Source organism: Nipponia nippon, unplaced genomic scaffold (genome assembly GCF_047370975.1).
Source record: "Nipponia nippon isolate SJK-2023a ecotype South Korea unplaced genomic scaffold, ASM4737097v1 scaffold_12, whole genome shotgun sequence".
NCBI lineage: Eukaryota > Metazoa > Chordata > Aves > Pelecaniformes > Threskiornithidae > Nipponia > Nipponia nippon.
The window spans coordinates 13525794-13549334 of NW_028262313.1; the positions used below are offsets into that span (position 1 = coordinate 13525794).

Sequence of the window (23541 nt, forward strand, 5' to 3'; positions counted from 1 at the left end):
CCTGTTCGTCAGAACCGCAGCAACCAGGTTCCGGGGCCCCGGCACGCTCCGCGCCACACAGCGCCCAGGGCTGGCCTCGCCCGGGACGCTGTATGGCCCAGTCCCTATGTACGTTTTTCGGCCCCGCCTCCCGGTTCCCAGCCCAGGCACCCGGCGCGGCCGACTCGGCCTCGGGCTCTGCTCCGCCCCGCGGGGGCCCAGCAGGGGCGGCCTAGGCTGCGCGGGGCAGCGTCGAGAGCGAGCCCCGGCATGCAGGTTCCCCGCGCCCTGAATACCCGCTCCGCTTGTTCAGGCGGCGGCCGGGCGGCGGCGCTGGCGTGCGCGGGCGGGGCGGCGGCTGAGGGGCCCCGGACGCTGGATGCCCGCCGCGTTATGCAGGCGACGGGCGGGCGACGTCGCGTCGTGCGCGGGCGGGGCGGGGCGGGCTGCGGCAGCGGGCGGTGCGGGCCAGGCCGGGCCGGGCCGGGCGGGGCGGCGGCGGCACCACCATGTCGGAGGCGGCGGTGGCGGACACCCGGCGCCTGAACGCCAAGCCGCAGGACCTGACGGACGCGTACGGGCCGCCCAGCAACTTCCTTGAGATCGACATCTTCAACCCGCAGACCGTGGGCATGGGCCGCGCCAGATACACCAGCTACGAGCTCCGGATGCGGGTGCGGCCCCCGCGGGGCCTGCGGGCCCGGGGCGGCGGGCGAGGCCTCGGGGCCCGGCCGTGGGCCGCGGACGTCTGGCTGCTCCGGCCGAGCGCGGCCGGGACGGGGAGCGGCGGTGCGGGCGTGGGGAGCGGGGCCAGGGCGGCCCCGTGCAGCCCGGGCGTAGCTCCTGCTGTTCGGGGGAGGCAGGCGAGGGCCGCGCTCGTCTGCGGCGGCGGGGGGCGGGGGAGTCGAGCCCCGGCCCTGCGAGCCGGGCAGTGCCGCGCTGGGGCGGGCAGTGCCGCGCTGGGGCTGGCAGCGCGCCCGCGGCTCTCCGGTGGGCCCGGGCTCAAGGTCAGAGCGCTCGCAGCTGGTGGGTTTGCCGGGGCCCTTCGGCATCCAGCGGGGGCCGGTATGCCCAAGGACAAGGAGAGTGCTGCCTCAGCAGGCTCCTGCGCCCATCCTCTCTCCGGAGCCCCAGGCCTGGCACTTGGGCACGGCCGGGTGGTTGCTGAGCAGGGCACGACTGCACGCAGCTGGTTATCTCAGGCAGGAGAGGAAAGCTAGCTAGCTAGCGGTATTTTGGGACCTGATCACAGTGCAGTCTAGCTACCCCTCCTGGGTCAGCTTGATCACTTGACAAAGAGCCCGTGATCCCGTGCAGGCTGAGGACTTCTTGCAGGGTTCTCTTCACTGGGCCTCAACCAAGCCAAACTGGGGACTTCTTCACAGCTCTGCATATGATAGCTGAAGGAAGTAAAATTGAGCTTCCCCTGAAACAAGCTGCTTTAGCTTATGTTACGGTGCTGACGTTGACTTCTGTTCATAGCAGGATTTAACTGCTAAGTTTCCACCACTTTTCAGAAGAATTGGGTATTTGCTTTTTTCTGACCCTTGGTTTCCATCAGCCTGCCAAAGGGTGCCTGGCAGGTGTCACTGAGAACCTCTTAGTCCCACTGAAACTAGCTGCCGCAGAGATGCTTTGAAAGCAGCTGGTTTTATTTTGCAGACCTCATAAGAATATAGTTAAATGTGTTGCAGCAATACCTGTGTTCATCTGGGTGCTGCTTGTCAGAAGGTTTTGCTACCTCAGTTCCTTGAATGTTGCAGGCTGCGTTGACAGGGTAAAGGTGAAGTTACTGTGGCTGTCAGTCTCTAGTGGCAGGGAAGGAGGGTGGGGAATTGCTGCACGTTCCTCCCGTGACACAAGCCAGATATGAAAAAGCTGCTCGCCTCTTAGGGTAGGCGATCTGTTCTGAAAGAAGACTGTGGCACGAGGTCTGGCCTTGAACAGTTGCTAGGACAAGATTTCCTCCCTTAGTTCTTCCACGGAAATGCCAGTGTCAAGTCAGAGGTTCTTTTGCTCTGCAGGCTGCTGTGAAGCTCTCTTGTAGATCACTTCAAAATGGAGCAAACTCAGGGGAAGAAAAATCAGCTTTTTCTGTATTGTGAGCCCTGGTTCCAGTGCGTGCCCCTGTGAGGGGGTGTGTTCCTGAAATAGTCACTTGAGGGGGAGGGAATGGCTGGCTCTGAGTAGCCTGGCAAGTGCTTGCTTGATTCTGAAGGGCTTCGGTGCTTGTGCTGTGTCCTGAATAAAGAAGCTGGGTGTTCTCGTGATGCGTCCTTCTCAGGGGGCTTGGTTTTCTAAACACAGCTTCAGGTTTCAATTATGTCTTGAAATACTATCCGGCTTCCAAAGCAACCTGCAAATTAACTACTTCTCTTTGTTACAGACAAACCTCCCAATCTTCAAATTGAAGGAGTCATGTGTGAGGAGACGATATAGTGACTTTGAATGGCTGAAGAATGAGCTGGAACGAGACAGTAAGGTGAGGCCTGGCTCAGACCTGCCTATTCCTGAAACTAGGATGTATGGGAACAGTTGTAGTGATGTCTTGAGCTGCCCAGAAGAGAGGCCGTGGTTGTGGGCAGCTGCTGGGGCTTGATCTCTGTCCACGTAACGGGGCTAGAGATGAGTGTCAAGTGGCAAAGGATATCCACTTGCAGGTGGCCATTCTGCTGACAGGGTGATTCTGTGCTTTCAGATTGTAGTGCCACCGCTGCCTGGAAAAGCTTTGAAACGACAGCTTCCCTTCCGAGGAGACGAAGGCATCTTTGAGGAGTCCTTCATTGAGGAGCGGAGACAGGGACTAGAACAGTTTATTAACAAGTAAGCTTGATGTTCTGGGTTTGCTGTGTGCTGCCTTTCCAGCTACTGCTGGTAGAAGAGGGCTGTGGCTTGACCGGGAAGGAGTCTGGATGTGCTGCACGCAGGTGCCGTGCTAAAGGATGGCGCCTGCAGCTGGGTAATGAAACCACGGTTCTGAAGCAAGTCCTGCCTTGGGTGTGGGTTGTGTTCAGCACTCTCTTCTGAGTGAAGCAAATCTTAGCAGTGCTGGAGAGACCCACTGACAGGGTAGCATTGGTTCAGGATGCTCAAGCCCTGCTGCAGGGCATGGTGTGGGAAGGAACACCCTGTGCTCAAGCACCTCTTGCTGGCCCTGTTGCATGCCGATGCGGTGACCTTGGCCTGAGCCTGGTGCGTGTGTGCTTGGAGCTGGCTGCCCGTTAGCGAGGAGGTCAGCCTTACTAGCTCCCTGCAGAGAGCGGAGGTGGGGGGGTCTCGGTGGCGGCTGTGCTAACCTCCACATCTGATTTTCTTCCAGAATTGCTGGACACCCACTGGCACAGAACGAGCGCTGCTTACATATGTTCCTGCAAGAGGAGACTATTGATAGGAATTACGTCCCAGGGAAAGTGCGCCAGTAGGAGCACCTGGCACTGTCTTCCTCCATTCCACCCTCCCTCCTGCAAAAATGACATTTATTTTTACACTAAATCTGTCTTCTCTGAACCAGCTTTTCCTCTCTTGAACCTCCCAGTTTGTTCAGTATTTTCCTCTTTTGTAACTGGCAGCAGCTTGTTCTACTGGGCTGTGGTCTTGGCCTAAAGGTATGAAGATTTATGCAAGTGAGCGTGTTGTCCCGCACCTAGTGGCAGATGTGAACAGGTGTGGAGCAGGAACTTGCTTATGGCCTTATGGCGTAGGAGCTGCCTCTCTCCCTGTACAGGAAGGTATGATATGACCTTCACTCCCCTGTCCGTGCAGCCCCAAACATCTCTGCAGGAGACTCTGAAGAATAGCAGTTGTCATGTTGGTCAGTGATTGCATCGGGTATTAGAGTTTTAGTAAGGCTTATCCAAACCAGTGAGTAGGTGCCTGGGTGTGTTGGTCTCTCGTCCACCCCATTCACCCTGCATGAAACCCCCATTCTTCACTGTCTGGAAGTGCTGAGACCCAAAACCTACTCTAACCCTGCTCTCAGCCTCCTGCGTTACAGACCCGTTTGGTGTATTCGTGTTAATTCTCCTCCTTTCTAACGTGCTGCTGGCAGCTCGAGGGGTTACCATGCTCTCATGATGCTCTGCGTGGGCAGTTTGGCGTGTGGAAGCTGGGATAGCCTGGGCTGTAGTAGTGTGTGCTGTGATGCCTTGGCCCAGGATTTAAAAAAATGCCAGAGCTTTCTCTGCCGCGGGCTGGCGTGGTAGTGTTTCCAGCAGCACCCTGCTCAGCTGAGCTGTGGTGACCTTATCCTGCGCCCCAGCTGCAGAGGAGAGGAGACGGGTCTGGCTGAGGAGGAGCAGGAGAGGGCTGGCGGGGGCTGTGGCCGTGGTGGCTGCCACAGGCGGAGCCCAGCACCAGGGGCCTGGGGTGAGGCCACCTCTCCAGAAAGGGACGGCAGAAAATGGTCGGTCAGTCCTGGGTTAGACGTTTGCTTACGAAGCAGGAGAAGTAACAATGGCTTTTTGTGTGCTCTCCCCTGTTCTGCAGTGAGCTAGGCAGTTACTTGTGTGGAAGCGAGGACACGAGACTGGTCAGGGAGGTTCAGAGCTTGAGGGGGACCGCGCGGCTGCGGCAGAACCGTCCTGTGGAGGCTCCTCCAGCTGCCGCAGCTGCGGTGAGCGAGGCTGGGCCTCATCGCGGGGGCTCCGCAGGTCAAGGCTGGCTGGTTTACAAGCGCTTGGTCGCTTTGTGGTGGCACAGTTGAGCCTTTCTTGCAGTGGCGGCCCTCCTGTTCCTGCCAGGCACGCCCCCCAAGGCCTCCCCGACATCTCCTGGGTTTTCTGGTGAGGAACTGGTGCTGCTGGGCGAGGGGTGGCTCTCGGGGAGGAGGAGAAGTCGCTGAAAGCGGGAGGGAACCGCTCCGGCCGCCGGGCAACGCGGAGGCTGGTGCTGACGGAGGCGGCCCTGCCCGCGGCGGGGCTCAGCCCCCGCCGCTGCCGACCCCCGCTTGGGGCGGCCCCTTCCTCCTGCCTGTCCTGCCGCGGGGCTGCCATCCACCCAGCTGTCCCCACCCTGTCCAGTGTAACGTCCCGGTTCCGTTCGCATTAAACCACTGTGAAGCCAAGTCTCTGCCTCGTCCTGGGGGCCACCGGGGCGGGGCAGCACCGGGAGGGCGCGGGCGGGTGGGCCTCCCGGCGGCAGGGGGCGCTGTTGGGCGGGGCGGAGGCAGGAGGGGGCGGGTGGGCCTCCCCGGCGGCGCTGAGGCGGGAGCGGGCGGTGGCGGCGCTGGGGCGGGGATGGAGCGGTCGTCGGGCGGTGGCGGCGCTGGGGCGGGGATGGAGCGGTCGGAGCGGCGGTCGGGCTCCGGCTCGCCGGGCTGCCCCGACCTGCTGCGGCACGGCGGCGGCCCGCTCCCCTCCCTTTCCTCGCTCTCCTTTCTCTCCCCGCTGTCCCCGCTCTACCGCAGCTTCTTCGAGGCGGAGTGCCGCGCCATCGCCAGCCGCCTCGCCGCCGCCGCGGCGGAGCCCTCGCCGGGCCTGGCGGAGGGCAGCGCCCTGTGGCTCGACGCCGCCGGGCCCGCCACCTCCACGCCGCTGCAGCACTCGCCGCCCCTCGACGAGGGGGCCCCGGGCGGCGCCGCGCCCGCCGCTCGCCCGAGCACGGCTGGCTGCGAGGCCGCCGCCCCGGGTCCGGCCCGCGAGCAGCCCCGGCGCCTCCCGCAGCCCGCTGCCGGTGGCTGCCCCGGCTCCCGCCTCGCCCGCCCGGGGGTCCTGTCCCGGGCGGCAGCGCGGCGCAGTGCCGGACAGCCCCCCTGCGGCGGGCGGGGCCCCGCGGGCCGCCCCCGCACCCCCGGCCGGTCCCCGGGCCGCGGCGGCGGCAGGGTCGCGCTCTCCCGGACACGGGCCTCTCCGCGTCTGGAGCGCCCCAAGGCCGGCAAGGGGCTCGGTGCCCCGGGAACGAGGCTCCTCCAGCCCGCAGGTGAGCCCCCGCACAGCGACGGCTTCCCTGGGGCTGCAAAACCCTCTCTCTTCCCCGGGTACCAAGCTGAAGCTGGTGCCGGCTGCCAAGTCCGGGCTTCAGCATCCCAGCAGGGCTTTGCAGCCGGCACAACCTTCTGCTGTTCCCAAATCCACCCCCCGGGACACAGAGATGGAAGAGTAATTCTGCCTCTGCTAGTTGCCTTGTTCAAGGTGGGGAAGCTTGGGGGGACTGGTGCTGCAGCTGGAAGGGAGGCGGGGGAAGGCCTGGGCTGCAGCATGGGACAGGGACAGTGTAGGGAGACCCTGGAGGGAGCACAGGTGGGAGCCCAGGAAATGCACTCGTGCCCCGGGTGCTGTATTAATTAGCACTATGTGGCCTCCCACCAACGTGGGCTAGCAGCCTGTTGGCTTGGAGCCCTCAGCTCAGGTCTTGTGGGGTCGCGGGGGTGCTGGTGCCCGTGGGCCTGGGACGGGCAGCCCGGCTGAGGTGCGGTGTAGCTGCTTTGGAGCGGCAGCCTCTGTGCCTAATGTTTGTCCTCTATAGCTGCTGTCAAGGTTGGGGGTCGCAGACAGCCCTCCCAGAGGCTCTCTACAGCAATTCCTATGCTGGCTTCTCGCTCCCGACTGCGACTGCTGGAAAAAGTGCCTTCCCCAAAGCGCTTCTGCCTCGGTAAGGGTGAATCTGGGCAGAAGCCCCAGAGGCTCCGGTGTCACGGAAGGGGGGAGCTGCTGCCCTGGGGAGAACATTGAGGACTCACTGCTGCAAACTGCTCAATGCTCAAACTGCTGCAGAGTCAGGCTGATCCCGGGGAAAGGACAGGAGGGGGCAGCATGTGGTCGGGCTCAGAGGAGGGGAAGTGAAACACGGAGCCGGAAAGCTAAGCAAAGTCCCTTTCCCTGGAGAGGCACCCAGCAAAAAGCCTGAACAAATCTGGTGCTCGAGCTCATCTGTAGGACAGGGAGCAGCCCCCGTCAGCGCATGTTGCTGCCAGGGCACTCTCTGAGCAGGGGTTGATGCTCTTCACTTTCATTTCCTGGACCCCCTCTTCAGGATCGACTACACAGGAGCTGGTGTGCAATACGACCCAAGAGCTGAAGAAAAACGGTGAGAGCAAAGAATGGCTGGTTGCAGCAGGGTGAGCAGTATGGAGGTGTGGTCCCATGTAGGAGCGGGGAGCTGGAGCTTGCTCCACTGTAGAGAGGAGCCCCTCTGGAGCTTTCCTGGCTCTGGCTGCCAAAGACCTGCTGAAAATCAAGCATCCTGTGAGTGTACCGCGGTGAGGAGAGTCTACGTTTCTGTGTTGGGTTCTGGTGGATTCTCGCCTTGTGTCAGGATGAGCATGGGGAACATGGGCAGCTGCCAAGGGCAGCTGGCAGCTGCTTGTTTGGCAGTGCCGCTCCCCAGCGGGGTCCTCGCTGAGCAGGTGCCTGGGGGTGCTCCGGCCTGCTCTGCAGGCAGGGTGTGCTGCCTTCCCCACGAACTGCAGCTGGGCACCCTGCAGTCCTGGGCCCTGCAGAGGGAGAGGAAGCGAGGAGGCCGTCCCTGCTCTGCTGGGACAGCTCTGCCCTGGGCAGCTGTCTGCCCTCTCTGTGTGAGCAGACCCTGAGCAGGAGCCCAGAGCTGCTGGGAGAAGGTGCTCCTGCACGGCCTAGCTCCCAGCAGCACCTGTACAGGCCAGGCCAGCAGCAGCTGTCGGGCTGGAGGGGCTTGGGGACCTCTGGCTCCTTTGGACAGGTTCTGCCCCTGGTCTGGAGCAGCTCTGTGGCCTGGTTGAAGAGGGGCCGGGAATGGCAGTTACGTTTCTAGAAACTTCTCTTCACTTCACAGATAGGGCTGACCAGACGTGGGTGTGTGTGGGGCCCTCATTTTCCGGCGAGTTGGCCCCTGGCCCAACTCTGGGGTGTGGGGATGCCGTCCCTGCTGAGCAGGTAAGAGTCAACCATGTCGTGGCACCACAGAGCACTGTTTAGCTGGTGGCTTGGGCCAGCTGTGCCAGAGGCAGGAGGTGATGGGACCTGGGGCTGACAATTTCTGGGCTGGCATCTGAGCTGTTTTAGCCTTTCCCTGGGGTTTATACAAGACCTTGTGCATTTGCTGCATGGCTTTACCACCTCTCTGGTGCTCAGGGGCCTGGAGGCTTCTGTCCAGTTTATTTTTTAAGGGGCTTTTGAAAAATGTATACCCCCTGTGGCTTGTGGTGTCACTTTTATACCTTCTGACATGTTGGACATGTCCCCAGGATGGGGTGAGCAGAGCCTGCAGCAAGGTGAGGCTCCAAGGTGTGAAGTCTCCTACCTGCAAAAGACGTTTGTGCATTTGCCAGCAGTTTTAGGGCTCGTTGCTATGTGGCTGTAGCTTGCCAAAGGGATCCTTGTGACCCACAGGCACTGGCAGTTGCTCGCTGACAAGCGAACAGTGGCTCCTTTGCCAGGCACCACTGCTGCGTTGAACACACCCTGGCAGTGGTCTGGCAGGTGCTGGGCTTGGGGTGTTGGTTGGGCTGCACTGCAACAGCGCCAGGCTCCTGATGCAGGGGTGAATGTCAAAACAGGGCCTTGCTCTGATGTGCCAAGGGGGGTGAGCAGGGCCAAGCCTGAGAACTGCTGGGGGGGGGGGTGCTGCCTGCAGAGATGGGCTGTGCTGGGGCTGTGCTGCGGGTCACTGTGTGGGGGTGACCGCCCCTGGCATCACGCTTACACCCTGCCCTTGCCAGTCTGCAGGTGACCAGCTGTTCCAGGAGCTGAAGCATGCAAAGAATGAGCTGGAGCAAATGAAGGGCAAGCTTGGTACGTGGGGCTGGCTGTTTTGGGGGCTGCGGGACACTCGCAATCCAGATGACACCCCCTGCGCTTGTACCTGGAGTCCAGGGCCTGCAGCTCTGTGGGGACGGGGCTGGCTTCTTGCTCGGGGATAGAGCAGGGGCCCAGCTGCTGCCCCAGAGGGTCTGGGGATGAGGTGTTCAGGAGGGGCTGAGCATACACCTACTTGCCTCCCGCCTGCAGCTGAGAAGACGGCCCAGTGTGAAGCCTATTGCCAGATGATCTCCTCCTTGCGGGCTCAGCTCAGAGCAGCAGGTATGTTCCCTCGCTGGGGTGAGCCCTCGCCCAGGAATGCTCCGGTGATCCCTTGTCAGTGTAACTGAGGGCTGCCGGGGGACGAGACACAGCTCGTGGCCTTCCCTGTGGGGCAGATGCTGAGTGCCGGCAGCAGCAGTGCTTTGATGCTGCCGTTGCTCCCTAGGAATCTGTCCGGAAGATGCAGCCGTGGAGGAGTGGTAACTCGGGGAGAGACTGACAGCCGGCACATGGGGACAGACAACAGCCACTTGTACGGCCGCCTGAGCCGCTGGGCCGGTGATATTTGTGGAGCTCTTGAATGAATGAATATTTTAACTCCTTGTATTTAAAATAAAGGTGTCTTTTCCCAGTGATGTTTGCTGTCTGCTGGGGTAGGGCCAGTGGCCAGTGCTGCCTGCTGTTCTCCAAAGGGCTGGACAGAAAGGGCAGGTCTTTGTCTGGCTGTGGCTGGCTCTGCTCAGCCAGAGACTTGAGGTCTGCTGCGTGGAGGAGATGGGTGCTGGTGGATGGAGGCACAAGCATGGCTCTGGGAAGCCTTTCTGGACAAACCTGATGCTTCCAGGTGGCATGCTTGGATGTGTGGCGGTGGCAAGCGGCTGTACGGGCCGGTTTCTGCCTTACGTTACCTTCATGCTGGATGTGGGAAGAGGCAGCACTGGCCGATGGCACGTTGGGCTTCTGCAGCCATTGGCTAGTACTTACCATTTTATTAGTTGGTGACTTGTATTGGTGTCTGGAGGCAGGTGGTGGGGAAGCAGCACGTGGGGCTCAGTCCCTCACTGTTCTGCCTGCCAGCATTGGAAGCCCTGCCCTGCTGCCTTCTCTCTCTGGTAGGTTGACACAGGCACCTTGTGCTGCCTCGCTTCTGGGTGAGGCCCTGGAGAGTCCTGCTGTCTGGTGCTGGCAGCGCCCCAAGGCTGGGCCGGGAATGCCGGCGTGCTCCCGCTCCCCTGTTATCTCCAGCTGGTGTTCCTGGCTGCCCCAGCATGCTGCAAGCAGCCTGCACCCCTCCCTGGGTGTTCCTGGTGTTCCTGGCTGCCCTTGACCGTGCGCGGGGGGGGCTGCACAGGGATGCTCTGCTGTCTCCCACCCCCGCTCAGCACTTGGTTGCCGAAGAGAGCAGCTCCGGTGCCGGCACGATCTGCAGTGGAGCGCTCTCGCACGGTGTACGGGGGGTTCCCTGTACATGCATGGTGAAGGTAACTTCTTGGTGCAGGTGCTAAGGGAGCCGACTAGGAAAGGTGCCCTGCTAGATTTGTTGTTTGTAAACAGAGAGGGACTCCTGGGCGAAGCAGTGATTGGTGGCTGTCTTGGTCACAGTGACCACAAAGTGGCTGAGTTTCAAATCATTGGTGCTAGGGGAAAAACTGCCAGCAAAACTTTGACCCTGGCTATGGGGATAGCAGACTTCGGGCTGCTGAAGGAGCGAGTTAGTGAGGTCCCCTGGGAATCTGCTTTTGAAGGTATCAGGGTCCATGAATGCTAGTCACTTTTTAAGAGCTGTCTCTTAAGAGCGCAGGAGCAGCCACTTCCAAAGTGTCAGCAGTGAAGCAAGCAGGGCAGAAGACCGGCTTTGATGAGCAGGAATCTTCTTCTAGAACTTGGGTGGAAAAGGGAAGTGTATGGACATTGGAAGCAAAGATAGGTGACACGCGAGGACTACAGAGATGCTGTCTGCCACTGTAGGGAGAAAAAGTGTGGCCAGCACTCTGAGGGACAACAGAAAGGGCTTTTTAAAATATATTAATAGCAAAAGGAGAATCAGAGGTAACACTGGTCTGTTGCTTGACGAGGTTGGTCACCTCACAAATAGGGATGTAGATATAGCAGAGATGTTTAATGCTGCCTTCGCCTCTGTCTTCAACACGGATGATGGGCCCTGGGACCCCCAGAGCCCTGCATTGGAAGACCGTGACTGGGGGAACGATAAACTCCCAGCCGACCCTGAACTTGATCAAGACTTACTGCTCCAGCTGGATGCACATAAATCTATAGGGCCTGATGGAATTCATCCCAGGGTACTGAAAGAGCTGGCTGATGTCATCGTGGGACCTCTCTCCATTATTTTTCAATGTCCTGGGAGTCTGGAAAGGTCCAGTCAATTGGAAGCTGGCAAATGTTGTCCCAATTTTCAAGGAGGGTAAGAAGGAAGACCCTGGTAATTACAGGCCTGTCGGTTTCACTTCAGTGCCTGGTAAAATTATGGAGAAGGTTATTCTGGGAGTTCTTGAAAAACACTTGAGAGACAACGCAGTCATTGCTCATAGCCAGTATGGGTTCACGAGGGGAAAGTCCTGCTTAACCAACTTAACTTCCTTTTATGACAAGGTCACCCATCTAGTTGACCAAGGGAAGTCAGTAGATGTGATGGTTTTGGATTTTAGCAAAGCTTTTGGTACTGTCTCCCACAGTATCCTTCTGGATAAACTGTCCAGCACACCGCTAGGCAAGTCTGTAATACCCTGGGTGAGCAATTGGCTGATGCATCGGGCTCAAAGGGTTATAGTAAATGGGGTTACATCAGGCTGGCAGCCAGTCACCAGTGGAGTTCCCCAGGGCTCAATTTTAGGGCCAGTGCTCTTTAATGTTTTTATAAATGATCTGGATGCAGGAATGGAATGTACATTAAGTAAGTTTGCTGACGATACTGAACTAGGAGGAGCTGTGGACTCCCTCGAGGGTAGGAGAGGCCTTACAGAGAGATCTGGATAGACTAGAGAGCCGGGCAATCACCAACCATATGAAATTTAACCAGAGCAAGAGCTGGATTCTCCACCTAGGACAGGGTAATCCTGGTTATACACACAAACTGGGGGATGAGAGGCTGAAGAGCAGCCCCGCAGAGAGGGATCTGGGGGTTTGGGTTGATGGCAAGTTGAATAGGAGTCAACCGTGTGCCCTGGCAGCCAAAAGGGCCAACTGTGTCCTGTAGTGCATCAAGCACAGCATCGCTAGCCAGTCAAGGGAGGTGGTTGCCCCAATCTACACTGCACTGGTGTGGCCCCACCTCGAGCACTTTGTGCAGTTTTGGGCGCCGCACTATAAGAAGGACATCAAACTATTAGAGTGTGTCCAGAGAAGAGTGACCAAGATGGTGAAAGGCCTTGAGGGCAAGACTTAGGAGGAGCGTCTGAGGTCACTTGGTTTGTTCAGCTTGGAGAAGAGAAGGCTGAGGGGTGCCCTCATCGCAGCCTACACCTTCCTCGAGGGGGGCAGCAGAGGGGGAGCTGCTGATCTCCTCCCTCTGGTGACCAGCGATAAGACACAAGGGAATGGAATGAAGCTGCATCAGGGGAAGTTCAGATTGGACATTAGGAAAAGGTTCTTCACTGAGAGGGTGGTCGGTCCCTGGAACAGGCTCCCCAGGGAAGTGGTCACGGCATCAAGCCTATCAGAGTTCAAGGCATGTCTGGACGATGCTCTTAGTCATATGGTTTAGCTTTAGGTAGTCCTGTGGGGAGCAGGGAGTTGGGCTTGATGATCCTTATGGGTCCCTTCCAACTGGAGATATTCTATGATTCTCTGCTCCAGTCATGAAAGGTGATGGGGCTCCAAGGGCTGATTTGGATCTGCTTCTGCAGGGCTTTTGGTCCCCTTTCCGGGCTGGAGCCACCTCCTACCCTCCTTGGCGCTAGCTACGCGTGCCCTGCCACTGACTGCCTTCCTGCCACTCCTGTCAGAACGTGTGCTTGGCTCACTCCATGCCTCTGCCTGCTCCTGGCCCTTGGCCTGTGCTGCTGGATCACGGCCCTGAATGGGGGCGGGGAGAGCAGTAGACTGGGAGGTGAGGATGGGGCACTGGGAAGATGGATGTGGAGCTGCGTGTGAGGTCTGGGAGCTGAAGCCATGTTGGGTGCCCCAGTGCTGCTTCCTGCCCGAAACTGCCTCTCAACAGCTGCTGTCGCAAGAGGGTTTCTGGGAATAGGCGAGTCTTGGTGTCAACCCCCCCTCGCTGCTCTGGGTACCCAGCTTCTGCTTGGCTGGGCCCGGGCGTCCCCCGATGGAGCCCTGCTGTGCCTGCGCTGCTGCCAGTCCTGCCCAAGAGCACCCTCAGCGATGGTGCTGCCCGCGGCACTGCAGGCAGCAGGGCTTTGTTCCAGCTGGGTCCCTGCCTGCTGCAGGCAGCCCAAGAAGGAGCAGAAAGCGCTTGGATGCTAACAATGAGGCTGCAGGGGATTTCTGCATCTTGATCTTGGTCTCGCTTTCTTCCTGGTGGGGAACTTGCGGCCGGGGAGGGGATGGGTGTTGCTGAGCCACGGTTCATTCATCCCTGCAAGGACTGAGAGCAGACGAGAGCCTGCGTCACTGCCTGGCAGCTGCACTCCCACGATGCTGCGTTCTTGTTTCCATTGCCTCGAGATCATTTTTCAGAGCGGAGACTTCGTCTCCCCGCCCCTCGCATGTGCACCCCGGGGGAGGCAGGGTTGGCAGGCACCCAGCGCGGGGTCCATAGCACCCTGCCTGGTGCTCCTGCCCAGTGCTCCTGCCTGCTTTTCTGCAAATGGCTGGAAGCCTGTTGCCTCTCCATCCTCAACAGTGGTGCTGGAGCAAAGCCTCACCTGCGATGCCAAGGAGAGGCTGTCTCACCTCCCAGCATTGCTGCCTGTTTGAATGGGTGCTCACGACACACTAACGCTGGATTGCATCAGGAGCAGGGTTCTGGGCGGCTACCTGCGTGCTGGAGCGAAGGGTGCTGGCTGCCGGATCGACTGCAAACAGTTCTTCTGAGACTGGTGTTTCCCATCACTTAGAGCTTCCTGTTGCTCCCAGAGTTAGGGGACCGCAGCGGAGCAGCGTGGGCTCTGCCCTGGACTCGCTCCCTGCAGAGCACACGGGGGTCGGGGCAGAGCGCCGCTCCGTGCCTCGGGCTGAGCTCCGGCTGCGCTCCCTGGGGCCGGGCCGGCCTCCCCACTGCGCCCCGGCCCTGGCCTCGCTCCCAGCCCCGGGGCAGGCTCTGTCCCCCCGGCACATCTGGGCTCGGGGCACCCCGGCCGCCCCCTCCGTGGCCTTTCCCGGGGGAGCGCGGCTGATGCCGCCGGCCGCACCGTCCCCTGCCCTGGGCTCGCAGCAGCCCCGCTCCCGGGGGGCGAGCCTGGCCCCCGCCCCGGTGCCATTTATGGCTCGGATTTATATATTTTTAAAATCTGTGACCTGGGGGTGGCAGGGCGCGGGCAACCGGGCACGGCTGGGGTTGGGAGGGGCCGGTCCGGTCCCGTTCGCCCCTCGCTTCCCCCGGGGCGGCGGGACGGGTCTGCGGGGGCGGGAGCGGGGGGGTCCCGGGGGACCGGCCCTGCCGGTTTCCGGGGCTCGGTTCGGGGCGGTGCGCTCTGGAGCCAGCGGGCGGAGCTGGGGTGCCCTGCAACCCCCTCGGCGGCAGCGGCGGCGGCAGTTCCGGGGCGAGCGGAGCGGCGCGGAAGGGAACGGGGCCACACCGGAGCAAGCCGAGCCGCGCTGCGCTGCGCCGAGCCGAGCCGAGCCGAGCCGAGCCGAGGGTGAGTCGCGGCGGGCGCCGCCGCCGGGCCGGGCGGGGTCTGGCGCAGCCGGTGCCACGCTTGCATGAGCCGCCGTCCGCACGTGGGGCCGGCGCGGGCGGCGGCCGGGAGCTGCCGCGGCGCCCCGTCCCGGTCCCGCCGGTCCCGGGGCAGCGCCGGGCTCCCCGGCGGGACGAAGCGTGGCTGGCAGCTGCCCGGGGCTGTTGATGCCCCCCGCGGGGGCCGGGGTGGGGGTCCCGAGCGGGGGCTGACGGCCCCCGGCGCCTGCCCCGGGCCGCGGCGGGCAGCGGCGGGCAGCGGGAGGCTCCTGCCGGCGGGCGCTGCCGCCCGGCGCCTCGCTTCTCCTCGCCGCTGCCCGCCCGCGGCTCGCCGCGCGCTCTCCATGGCGGGTGGCCGCGTGGCTTTCGGCGAGACGCCCTTGGCCGTGGGCTGAGCCTCCGCGGCGCCCGCCGCCCCCCCGCGCCGCTCCCCCGGCCGGGGCTGGCGGGGCGGCGGGTCCGGGCGCTTAACGCGCTCCTTGCCCCGGGCACAGGGAAGCCCAGGGCCCGCGGGGCTTCGGGAGGGGAGGCTGTCCCGCACCTTTCTGTGCGCCGCCACTCGTGCTTTTCTCTCTCTGGGAGTAAGGGCTGAGCACGTTTCTGCTGCCAGCCCCGTGCTCGCAGTTTGCAGAGCTTGCATCAGGCGTCAGAAATCCTTGGAGCAAACGACCAGCACTAGGGAAGGCAGCCGGAGGCGTCCAGGCAGTGGCTGGAGAGGGTGCCAGTGCTGGGGCACTTGTTCCCTTGAAACCTGGCCCAGAGAGTGCCCTGGGCTGGGACGGCTCCTTGGGCCAAGGCTGAATGTGGCACATGCCAGCTCAGGAGGAGGTTTCTCCAGAAATAGGCTGGTTTGCTGGCTACGGGGAAGGAGCCAAGCTGGTGGCTGCCACTGTGACCCCGGTAGTCCCCGTCAGTGGGAAAGGGTCACGAAGTTATCCTTGTGCATGCTTACGCTGATCCATATGGCGCGGCGTCTGTGCTGCCCCAGGCGCCTGGCTGGAGTGTGTTCCGTTTCCCAATGAAGGGAGCAGCCAGCAGGGAGAAGGTGCTGGTGGGCGGGTAGTCCAGTGCATGGGGTGCCAGCCACGGCCATGGGAACTGGGAGCTGCTTTCCTTGCGGCTTCTCTCACTGCCGGCTGCTTGCTCCACAGGATGCTCATCTCCCAGAGCTTTTTGGGGATGGGTGGCTGCTGTGAGCAAGGGGAGCGGGGGTGTCGCATGTTTAGGGCGATTGCAGCCTGCAGAGCATGTGGGCTGCTCGGCAAGTGAGGGATGTGCGCTGGGGCCCGCGCTTTGTGGCTGGCCACGCATCCCTGCGAGGGTGTAGTGCGGATGCTAGGAGCAAAGGAGGAATGGCTGTGTCCCAGTGAGTCATTCCAGCCTGCCAAATCCTCCACTGGAGGAATGCTTTGTCTCCCTGCCATCGCTGCTCCACACGCCCACATGCCAGGCCAGAGGGATGTGCCAGCAGTCAAGTTTGGGCTGAGAGAACTCCAGGCTGCCAAATCAGTGGGGAGTTGCTGGGAGACAGTGGGCAAGCCCTGGGACATGCCCCGGGGCCCTGTGGTGGGGACCACACAGGTCTGCGCAGGTGGGGTATGTGCAGCCCCACGGTGCCTTGGAGGGAGCTGCCACAGTCTCTGCCCCACCAGTGTGGTGCCGATGGGTCAGCCGGGAGCAGGCACAGCTCCCGTGGGCATCGCTGCCTGCCCTGCTCCCCACAGTGTGGGTCCTGCTGCCTGCAGGACACCGAGCTTCACGCTCCTGCGGTCCCTTCTCTTGCAGGGATTTTGAGCAGCTGAGCACCACCCGCAAGAGGACAAGATGTTCGGGGGAAAAATGACCAGCGTTGGGAAGAAGCTGATCCGCCGGCGCATGGTGGATCTGAGCTCCGAGGACACACGTTTCGCTCGCTGCCTCTCCACACTGGACCTCATAGCCCTGGGGGTGGGCAGCACGTTGGGGGCTGGCGTGTACGTGCTGGCCGGGGAGGTGGCCAAGGAGACGGCTGGTCCCTCCATCGTCCTCTGCTTCCTGGTGGCTGCTCTCTCATCGGTACTGGCTGGACTCTGCTACGCAGAGTTTGGGGCCCGCGTCCCCAAGACCGGCTCTGCCTACCTCTACAGCTACATCACCGTGGGTGAGATCTGGGCTTTCACAACTGGCTGGAACCTCATCCTCTCCTACGTGATAGGTACGGGGCTGGGCAGGGTGCTGGCACATGTGCCTGGGCTCCTTCCAGCACCGCACTGGTAGCGTGGGGGGCTTGTGGGGGCAGTGTGCGGTGCTGCAGGAGCAGGGTGTGGGGTGGGATCAGCAGGGAGGTGGGTGCTGGGGTGGGGGAGGCCAGTGCTGCTCTGCCCTGCACTCAGACTGATGCACAGATTTGCCATCGACCAGGCACAGCCAGCGTGGCTCGAGCTTGGAGCGCGGCATTCGACAACGTCATTGGCAACCACATCTCCACCTTCTTCATGAACAAGACCACAATGCATGTGCCAGGGGTGCTGGCCAAGCACCCGGACTTCTTCGCTTTGATGCTGATTTGTGTGCTCACTGGTGGGTGCATAGGAGTGGCTCTGTGGCACTGTGGGTGGTGGCATGGGAGCGCGGCAAGTCCCCACTCACCCTTTCCATCCCCGCAGCGCTGCTGGCCTTCGGTGTCAGTGAATCTGCCCTTGTGAACAAAATCTTCACGGCGGTGAACCTGGTGGTGCTGGGCTTCGTCATCATCGCTGGCTTCGTGAAGGGAGACATCAAGAACTGGCAAATCTCAGAGGACTACATCAACCGCTCATACCTGGACCCACCAGATGACATCAGGTGAGGAGAGCAACTGTGCCCAGCCAGGGTCTGGCACAGGGCTGGCACCGGCCCCGCTGTCCATGCACCCCACGGCAGCTGCTCTCCTCCGTCCTTTCCAGTAAAAAAGCCTTTGGCTCCGGTGGGTTTGTCCCCTTTGGACTGGAAGGGATCCTGACTGGCGCTGCCACCTGTTTCTATGCCTTTGTGGGCTTTGACTGCATCGCCACCACAGGTACTCCCTTGGGCAAGGGCGGCGTGGGCATTTCCCCAGTGCAGCTGGCGGCTGGCTTGGATCTGCTGGGGAGGATGCTCTGTGGTGTGGGAAACTGCCCGTCCCATCGCTCCTGGGAGGTTTCCCTGCGGTGGCTCTGTCCCCAGCTAGGCCAGCACAAAAGGGCTCACAGCATGCCCTGCCCCAGGAAAAGGGGCTCCCTGCACTGCGCAGCAGGAGCCGGGCTGCACCCTGCCTGCGTAGGCAGCTCCCGGGGCAGCGGGGAGCCTTTCCGCTGCCGAGTTGAGGCTGCGACAGCACTGGGAATTGCTGCTGCCTCCTGGTTATTTCCCAGCCTCAAGCAACGTTTTTCTAAATGACTGAGTTCATGCAGAACCGCTGCTCTCTGGAGTGCAGGGAGCCCTCTTAATTTCCTCTCATTCCCCCAGGAATCTACTTAGCGGGTGGCTGGTACGGGCTGTTCTGCCTGACCTCCCTGCCCCCAGGGGCTCCCTGGCAGCCACCTCCTTCCCTCCTACGCTGGCCGCTGAGCCCCTTGCTGGGGAGTGTGGTGCAGTGGCACAGCACGCCTCTGCAAAGGCCGGGGCGCGGAGGACACAGTGGCTGCGTTGCTGTGCCCACGGAGGATCTGCATTCAGTGGGCTCTGCGGGGAGTGGGAGCTGCTGGTGGGAGCAGAGGGCTGGCACAGCCAGTGGGCTGCAAGCCCAGCTGCTGGGCAGCCGCATGCCTGGAAGCCGGGGCTGCAGCCACGCACCTCTGCTCTCGGCAGTGCCGAAACCTCTGCCAGCTCAGCAGCACAGCTGGGGACCCCTCCTCTCCAACAGCCCCTGCCTGCTGCTACCCAGCCCCACGCTGCCATGGAAAGTCCCTGCTGCGGCTTGTCCCCTGGGGCCAGCTGCCCCGCGCTGTGCCGCAGAGCAGGGATGGACGCTGCCTTTTGTCTCCGCACAGGGGAGGAAGCCAGGAACCCACAGCGCTCGATCCCCATTGGCATCATTGTGTCCCTCCTCATCTGCTTTGTGGCTTATTTTGGGGTCTCTGCAGCCCTGACCCTCATGGTGCCCTACTTCCTCCTGAACAAGGAGAGCCCTCTGCCTGAGGCTTTCAAGGCAGTGGGCTGGGAGCCCGCCCGCTACGCCGTTGCTGTTGGCTCACTCTGTGCCCTCTCTGCCAGGTAGGACTGGATCCAGTGACCAGCAGCACATGTCCCGGCTGGGCTGGGGGTTTGCCCCATCCGGCTGCTGTCTGGTTCCTGGCACAGAGCCGGTCCTGTCCCTGTCTGGGTAGTGGGTATGGACAGCTTGCCTGGCAGGCCCTGAGTCATCTCTCCCCACGGCAGCTTGCTGGGCTCCATGTTCCCCATGCCCCGTGTGATCTATGCCATGGCGGAGGATGGGCTGCTCTTCAAGTGGCTCTGCAGCATCAACAACCGCACAAAGACCCCTCTGCCAGCCACCGTCACCTCGGGATTCCTCGCGGGTATGGCTCCTGACCGCTGCCTCGTGCTTGGCCTCATGGCGGTCTGGAGCCGTGCTCATGCTGCATGTCCTCATTGCAGCGGTGATGGCCTTGCTATTTGACCTGAAGGATCTGGTGGACCTCATGTCGATCGGCACACTGCTGGCCTACTCCCTGGTGGCGGTGTGTGTGCTCATCCTCCGGTGCGTGCCTCCTCTCGCATGGCGGTGCCCAGGGTGGATGTGCCTTGTGTCAAGCCCGTGGCTTGTGGCCACAGCTTTTTCTCAGGGGGATGCAGCCTGGGGAAGCATCAAGCCCCCAAGATGGAGGCTGCTCACAAGAGCCTGCTCAATGTCTCTGGGCACATCCGTGGGGTGGCTGTCGTGGGGCCACTGCTGGAGCAGTATGTGGGGCTGGAGGAGCGGGAGGGGTATGAGGGTGCTGCCCACTGTCGCCCTGGGCTAGGAAGTGCCTCGGGCTCCACCACCTTGTCCCATCTGCTCAGGTACCAGTCCGGGCAGCTGAACTCCCCAAAGGCCATGGAAATGCTGGAGCTGAACGAGAATGAGGAAGAGAGGGCGATCACAAACCTGACTGCCGCTAGCGACCAGCAGAAAGAGACACTGTCCCTCGCGACACTCTTCAACCCGCCTGCGGACACCCCCACTGCGCTCTCGGGGCGCATCGTCTACGTCTGTGTCTCAGCCATCAGTGAGTGAGCGGGAGCCAGCAGCCAATGTCCCCTCCTGCCAGGGGCCAGAGTGTTTTGGGGCATCTCCGCAGAGCCAGGAAGGGATGGTGGGCGCGCTGGGTGGAGGAGAGGGGCCAGGCAGCACAGGGTGCCAGCTGCTATTGGCAACACCAGCAGGTGCTGGACCCGCTCTGCCCTGAGCAGGGTGCCAAGCGCAGGGCATGGCTAGGGTTTGGGGTGCATGGGGGCTGATGGAGGATGGGGGTGCTAAGCCAGGCATGTGTGGGTGGATGTGGGAGCTCTCCGTGATGAGCTGAGGCTGGCCACCCAGTGAGGGTGGTCCCTGGCTGCCCGAGAGCGCTTGGGCTTGGTGAGTGAGGTTTGATCCATCCATCAGTGGCTTCGTTGTGCAGCCAGAATGGGATGGCTCAGCCAGGTCTGGGTAAGCGTCAGAGCTGGGTTCGAGCCCAGCTGAGTGCAGGCTCCCCTTGGCTTGCTGAGCTGGTGAGTTCCCCCGGCAAAGTGCTTTCCTGAGGCTTTGGGGTGGGTGTTGGAGACAGCACATGCTGGACCTGACCAAGAGGAGCGGGTGCCTCAGCCCAGCCGTTGATGAGGCTCAGGGTCGCAGGGAGGCCACGTGCTGTGCAGTCCCGTGACTGCCCCCTCTCTTGCAGCCACACTGATCACGGTCATCTGCGTGGTCCTTACCCTCAAGGTGACTGCGCTGAAGGACGCCAATGTGGGCTGGATCATGGTCTTGGTGCTGCTCTTTGTGGCTCTACTCATTTTCACCATCATCGTTTGGAGGCAGCCGCAGAGCAACACACGGTTGAACTTCAAAGTAAGTGAAGGCCCCAGCAGCTCGGTGTCTGCACCCCCGCGGACCCCTGGCAGGGTCTGGGCCATTGCAGGGTCTGCCAGGGCTTGCTGCTGAGCAGTCACCATCCAGGAAAGTCCAGGGCCCTGAGATGCAGCTCTCTGAGGTGCAGTTCCCCCAGCGTGGAAGTGCCTGGGTGCTCTCTGGGCTGTGGCAGGAGTGGGATCTTGCTGTGGCCAGGAGCATTCTCAAGCCCAGCCAGGTCCCTCAAGGCACAACTGACACGGCACCTCTTGTCCCTTGCAGGTACCTTTCCTCCCACTCCTGCCGATCTTCAGCATCTTCATTAACATCCTGCTGATGGTACAGCTGAGTGCCGGCACCTGGGTGCGGTTTGCCGTCTGGATGGTCTTGGGTAGGTGTCCTGTGGAGGGGAGCATGGTGCCCGCAGTCTCCCCTTGGGGGCTGTTATACTGGCAGCCCACCGCTGCGCATTTCATTGTGGAAACTGTCCTGCAGGTTTTATGATTTACTTTGGCTATGGGATTCGGAACAGTGTGGAAGGGAAAAATGCGGAGGAACCCTGTGCCACAGTAGAAAAGCCTCTGCACCACCCTGGACTGGACCTCAGCCCTGGGGCTGCTGCGGTCTGAGAGACTGGGCACCAGCACTCCGTGGACCTCTGCCAGTATTCCCACTTGGGGACAAGATCATGACCTGAACGGTACCTCCATACCCTCTCCCACAGGGAGAGAGTCCCAGAGTCAGGCCCGCGAAGCCGGGTCGTGCGCTGCCTTTTCCCCTCGCAGAGCAGAGGTCACGGAGACGAGTCCCTGGGCTGGGTGGGAGCGCTGGTGGCCTGGGGCTGGTCTCTGCCATCCCTCCAACCCTGCTGAGGGGCAGTGACACCGGCACGGCCCTCCCGCCATGAATGCTGCTGTCAGAAATGCTGTTTTCCCTGCATATGGGAGGCCCCATGTGATGGTGCAGCTGTATTCGTTCTGTCTGTCCATGTGGCTGTGATCACCACCTCCTCTCTGTGCTTTCCAAGCGCTGGGCGTGTACGTGGCGGCCATGGCTGGAGCCATGCAACAAGGCTTGGGTGGCTCATTCTGGTACTGCCAGCAATCTGGTGCTCAGCTGGCCAAAAGCCACTCTGTGGGAGCCCCGTCCTGCCCCGGCCATACTGCTGAGTGTGAGCATCTAGCTCGGGTGTCCGTAAAGATGTCCACAGTGTAGCCAAACCAGTGTCCAACCTCGCATGCCTTTGTATAATTGGTGTTTTAATGTTGAATTTTATACTTATTAAACTGAATGTTTTTTAAGTGCTTGTCTCTTTTGGTCCTGCCACATCACGTGTTAATGCCCTGTGATCATGGACCCCCAGGCAGGACCCCACGGGCTACCGGGCTGTGTGCCAGGCTAGTGCCAGTGCAGAGCAGGGCTTGGCCACAGCCGGCTGTGCTGGGTGAGCTCCCTGCCTGAAACCTGCCGGCTGGAGCTGCCAGCCCTTGTGGTGTCCCCTGGGACAGTGAACCAGTGAGCCAGGAACTGTGGAGCAGTGCTCCAGGCCAGTTCAACCCAGCACTGCCGGTACCTGTGGGCAGGACACCAGCCTGCCATGGCCCTGTCCTGTAGGCCCTGTGCTGCATGGGAGTGTGTCACCAGGTCCCAGGGCAGCGGCTGCAGTAAAGACTTTGGAAATATCTCCTGGAGGCTCCAGCAACAGCTTGCAGAGGAAGCAGGGCCAGGAGCTGGGCTGCATCCATGTGAGATGATGATTTCCCAGATTCTGGTCTGGTCTAAATCAGCCCTGACAGATTATTTTGCAAAATAAACTAATTTAGGGCAGATGGATCTTGTGTGGTTTTGGCATCTCTCCCTGTTTACTGGCAGCAGAGCAGGTCACTGCATGGTCAGCGGTGAGGACCCCACACCATCAGCTCTGCTTGGCCCCTGGGCTGGAGCTGTGAGCCCTGCCCCGGGGCTGTGCCCAGAGCAAAAGGGGCTGCAGCACCTGCTCTGACCCCGTGCCAGGCACTGCCTGCCCTGCTGCCCGGGGCTGGAGTGCCCTGCCAGAGCCTCAGGCTCCAGCCCTCAGGCGCAGCTGACTCCTGGCACCGGCTCCTCGCAGGTGCTTCCAGTTCTCCTGGTCATGCTGGTGCCTCGGTGTGCTGTGCTGGGTCCCACCACCCCACTTGGTGGGTATCCTCTGGCCAGGAGCAGCACATGGGGCCCTGCTGAGCTTTGAGCCTGCAGTCCCCCCAACACCCATGCACCCAGGTTCGGGTCCTGTTGCCCAAGCCTAGCAGGCAATGGGCCCTTGATATGGCTGCAGGCCTCACCCCCTGGCTCAGCACTGCTGCAGCCCCCCATGCCTTTGTTTGTCCCTGTGTCCTTGTGCATGTGTGCCCGTCCATACCCATGGCTGTGCGTGGGTCTGTTTGTGCCCATGGGCATGTCTGTGCCTGGCGCCAGGCCATCCCACTGAGCACCAGCATCCCATCCTGGGCACCCATTGGGACTGGCAGAGCTCCAGACATGGAGCCGGGTGCTGGAAGCCCTGGGCAGCTCCCACCATGGCAGCAGCAGCCTGGCAGGGAAGCAGCTGTCTGGCAGCCACCAGCGTGTGCTGGTGCGGTGCGGTGGGTCAGTGCCATCCCGCCATGGGCGCAGGTGCTGGTGGTAGCACAGCAGCCCTGTCCACCCCCGTGCCCCATGCCGGGCACCCTGCCCTTGGCTGCCTGCCTGGGGGGGACGCCGCAGCCCTGGGTGCCCACTCTGGGGAGACCCTGCCTTTCTCTGCCCACCGCCTCCTTCTGCCCCAGGAATGCACCAGGGATGCCACCGCATCCTCTGCCGGGCAGTGCCTCTGCCTTTCCCGGGCCCTGCTGGCATTACTGTACATCTTGGTGCATCAGTTGGTGGGTGAATAACACCCAGCCGGCACAAGGGAGCAGCCTGTGCTGCTCCCACCACTTTAAACGCTGCCACGCCAACCTGCGTGTGGCCTGCTGAGATGCTCTGATGGC

General features: G+C 61.7%; 3 protein-coding genes across 3 annotated transcripts; all 3 read left to right on the forward strand.

Annotated features, from left to right (window-relative positions):
* The first annotated feature begins 425 nt into the window (after positions 1-425).
* Positions 426-5041, forward strand: SNX12 (sorting nexin 12). The gene is made up of 4 exons (XM_087748902.1): positions 426-653; positions 2366-2461; positions 2678-2802; positions 3299-5041. Exons 1-4 carry the CDS (start codon positions 489-491, stop codon positions 3399-3401), a joined length of 489 nt encoding a protein of 162 aa, XP_087605028.1. The 5' UTR covers positions 426-488; the 3' UTR covers positions 3402-5041.
* Positions 5042-5252: 211 nt separating this feature from the next.
* Positions 5253-9328, forward strand: LOC148056711 (uncharacterized). The gene is made up of 7 exons (XM_087748901.1): positions 5253-5895; positions 6442-6567; positions 6949-7002; positions 7726-7826; positions 8612-8684; positions 8901-8972; positions 9139-9328. Exons 1-7 carry the CDS (start codon positions 5253-5255, stop codon positions 9174-9176), a joined length of 1107 nt encoding a protein of 368 aa, XP_087605027.1. The 3' UTR covers positions 9177-9328.
* Positions 9329-14282: 4954 nt separating this feature from the next.
* On the forward strand, positions 14283-21834 carry SLC7A3 (solute carrier family 7 member 3). The gene is made up of 12 exons (XM_087748120.1): positions 14283-14467; positions 16291-16699; positions 16906-17064; positions 17151-17328; positions 17430-17542; positions 18495-18717; positions 18883-19022; positions 19102-19204; positions 19507-19712; positions 20367-20533; positions 20816-20924; positions 21029-21834. Exons 2-12 carry the CDS (start codon positions 16330-16332, stop codon positions 21160-21162), a joined length of 1902 nt encoding a protein of 633 aa, XP_087604246.1. The 5' UTR covers positions 14283-14467; positions 16291-16329; the 3' UTR covers positions 21163-21834.
* Positions 21835-23541: the final 1707 nt, after the last annotated feature.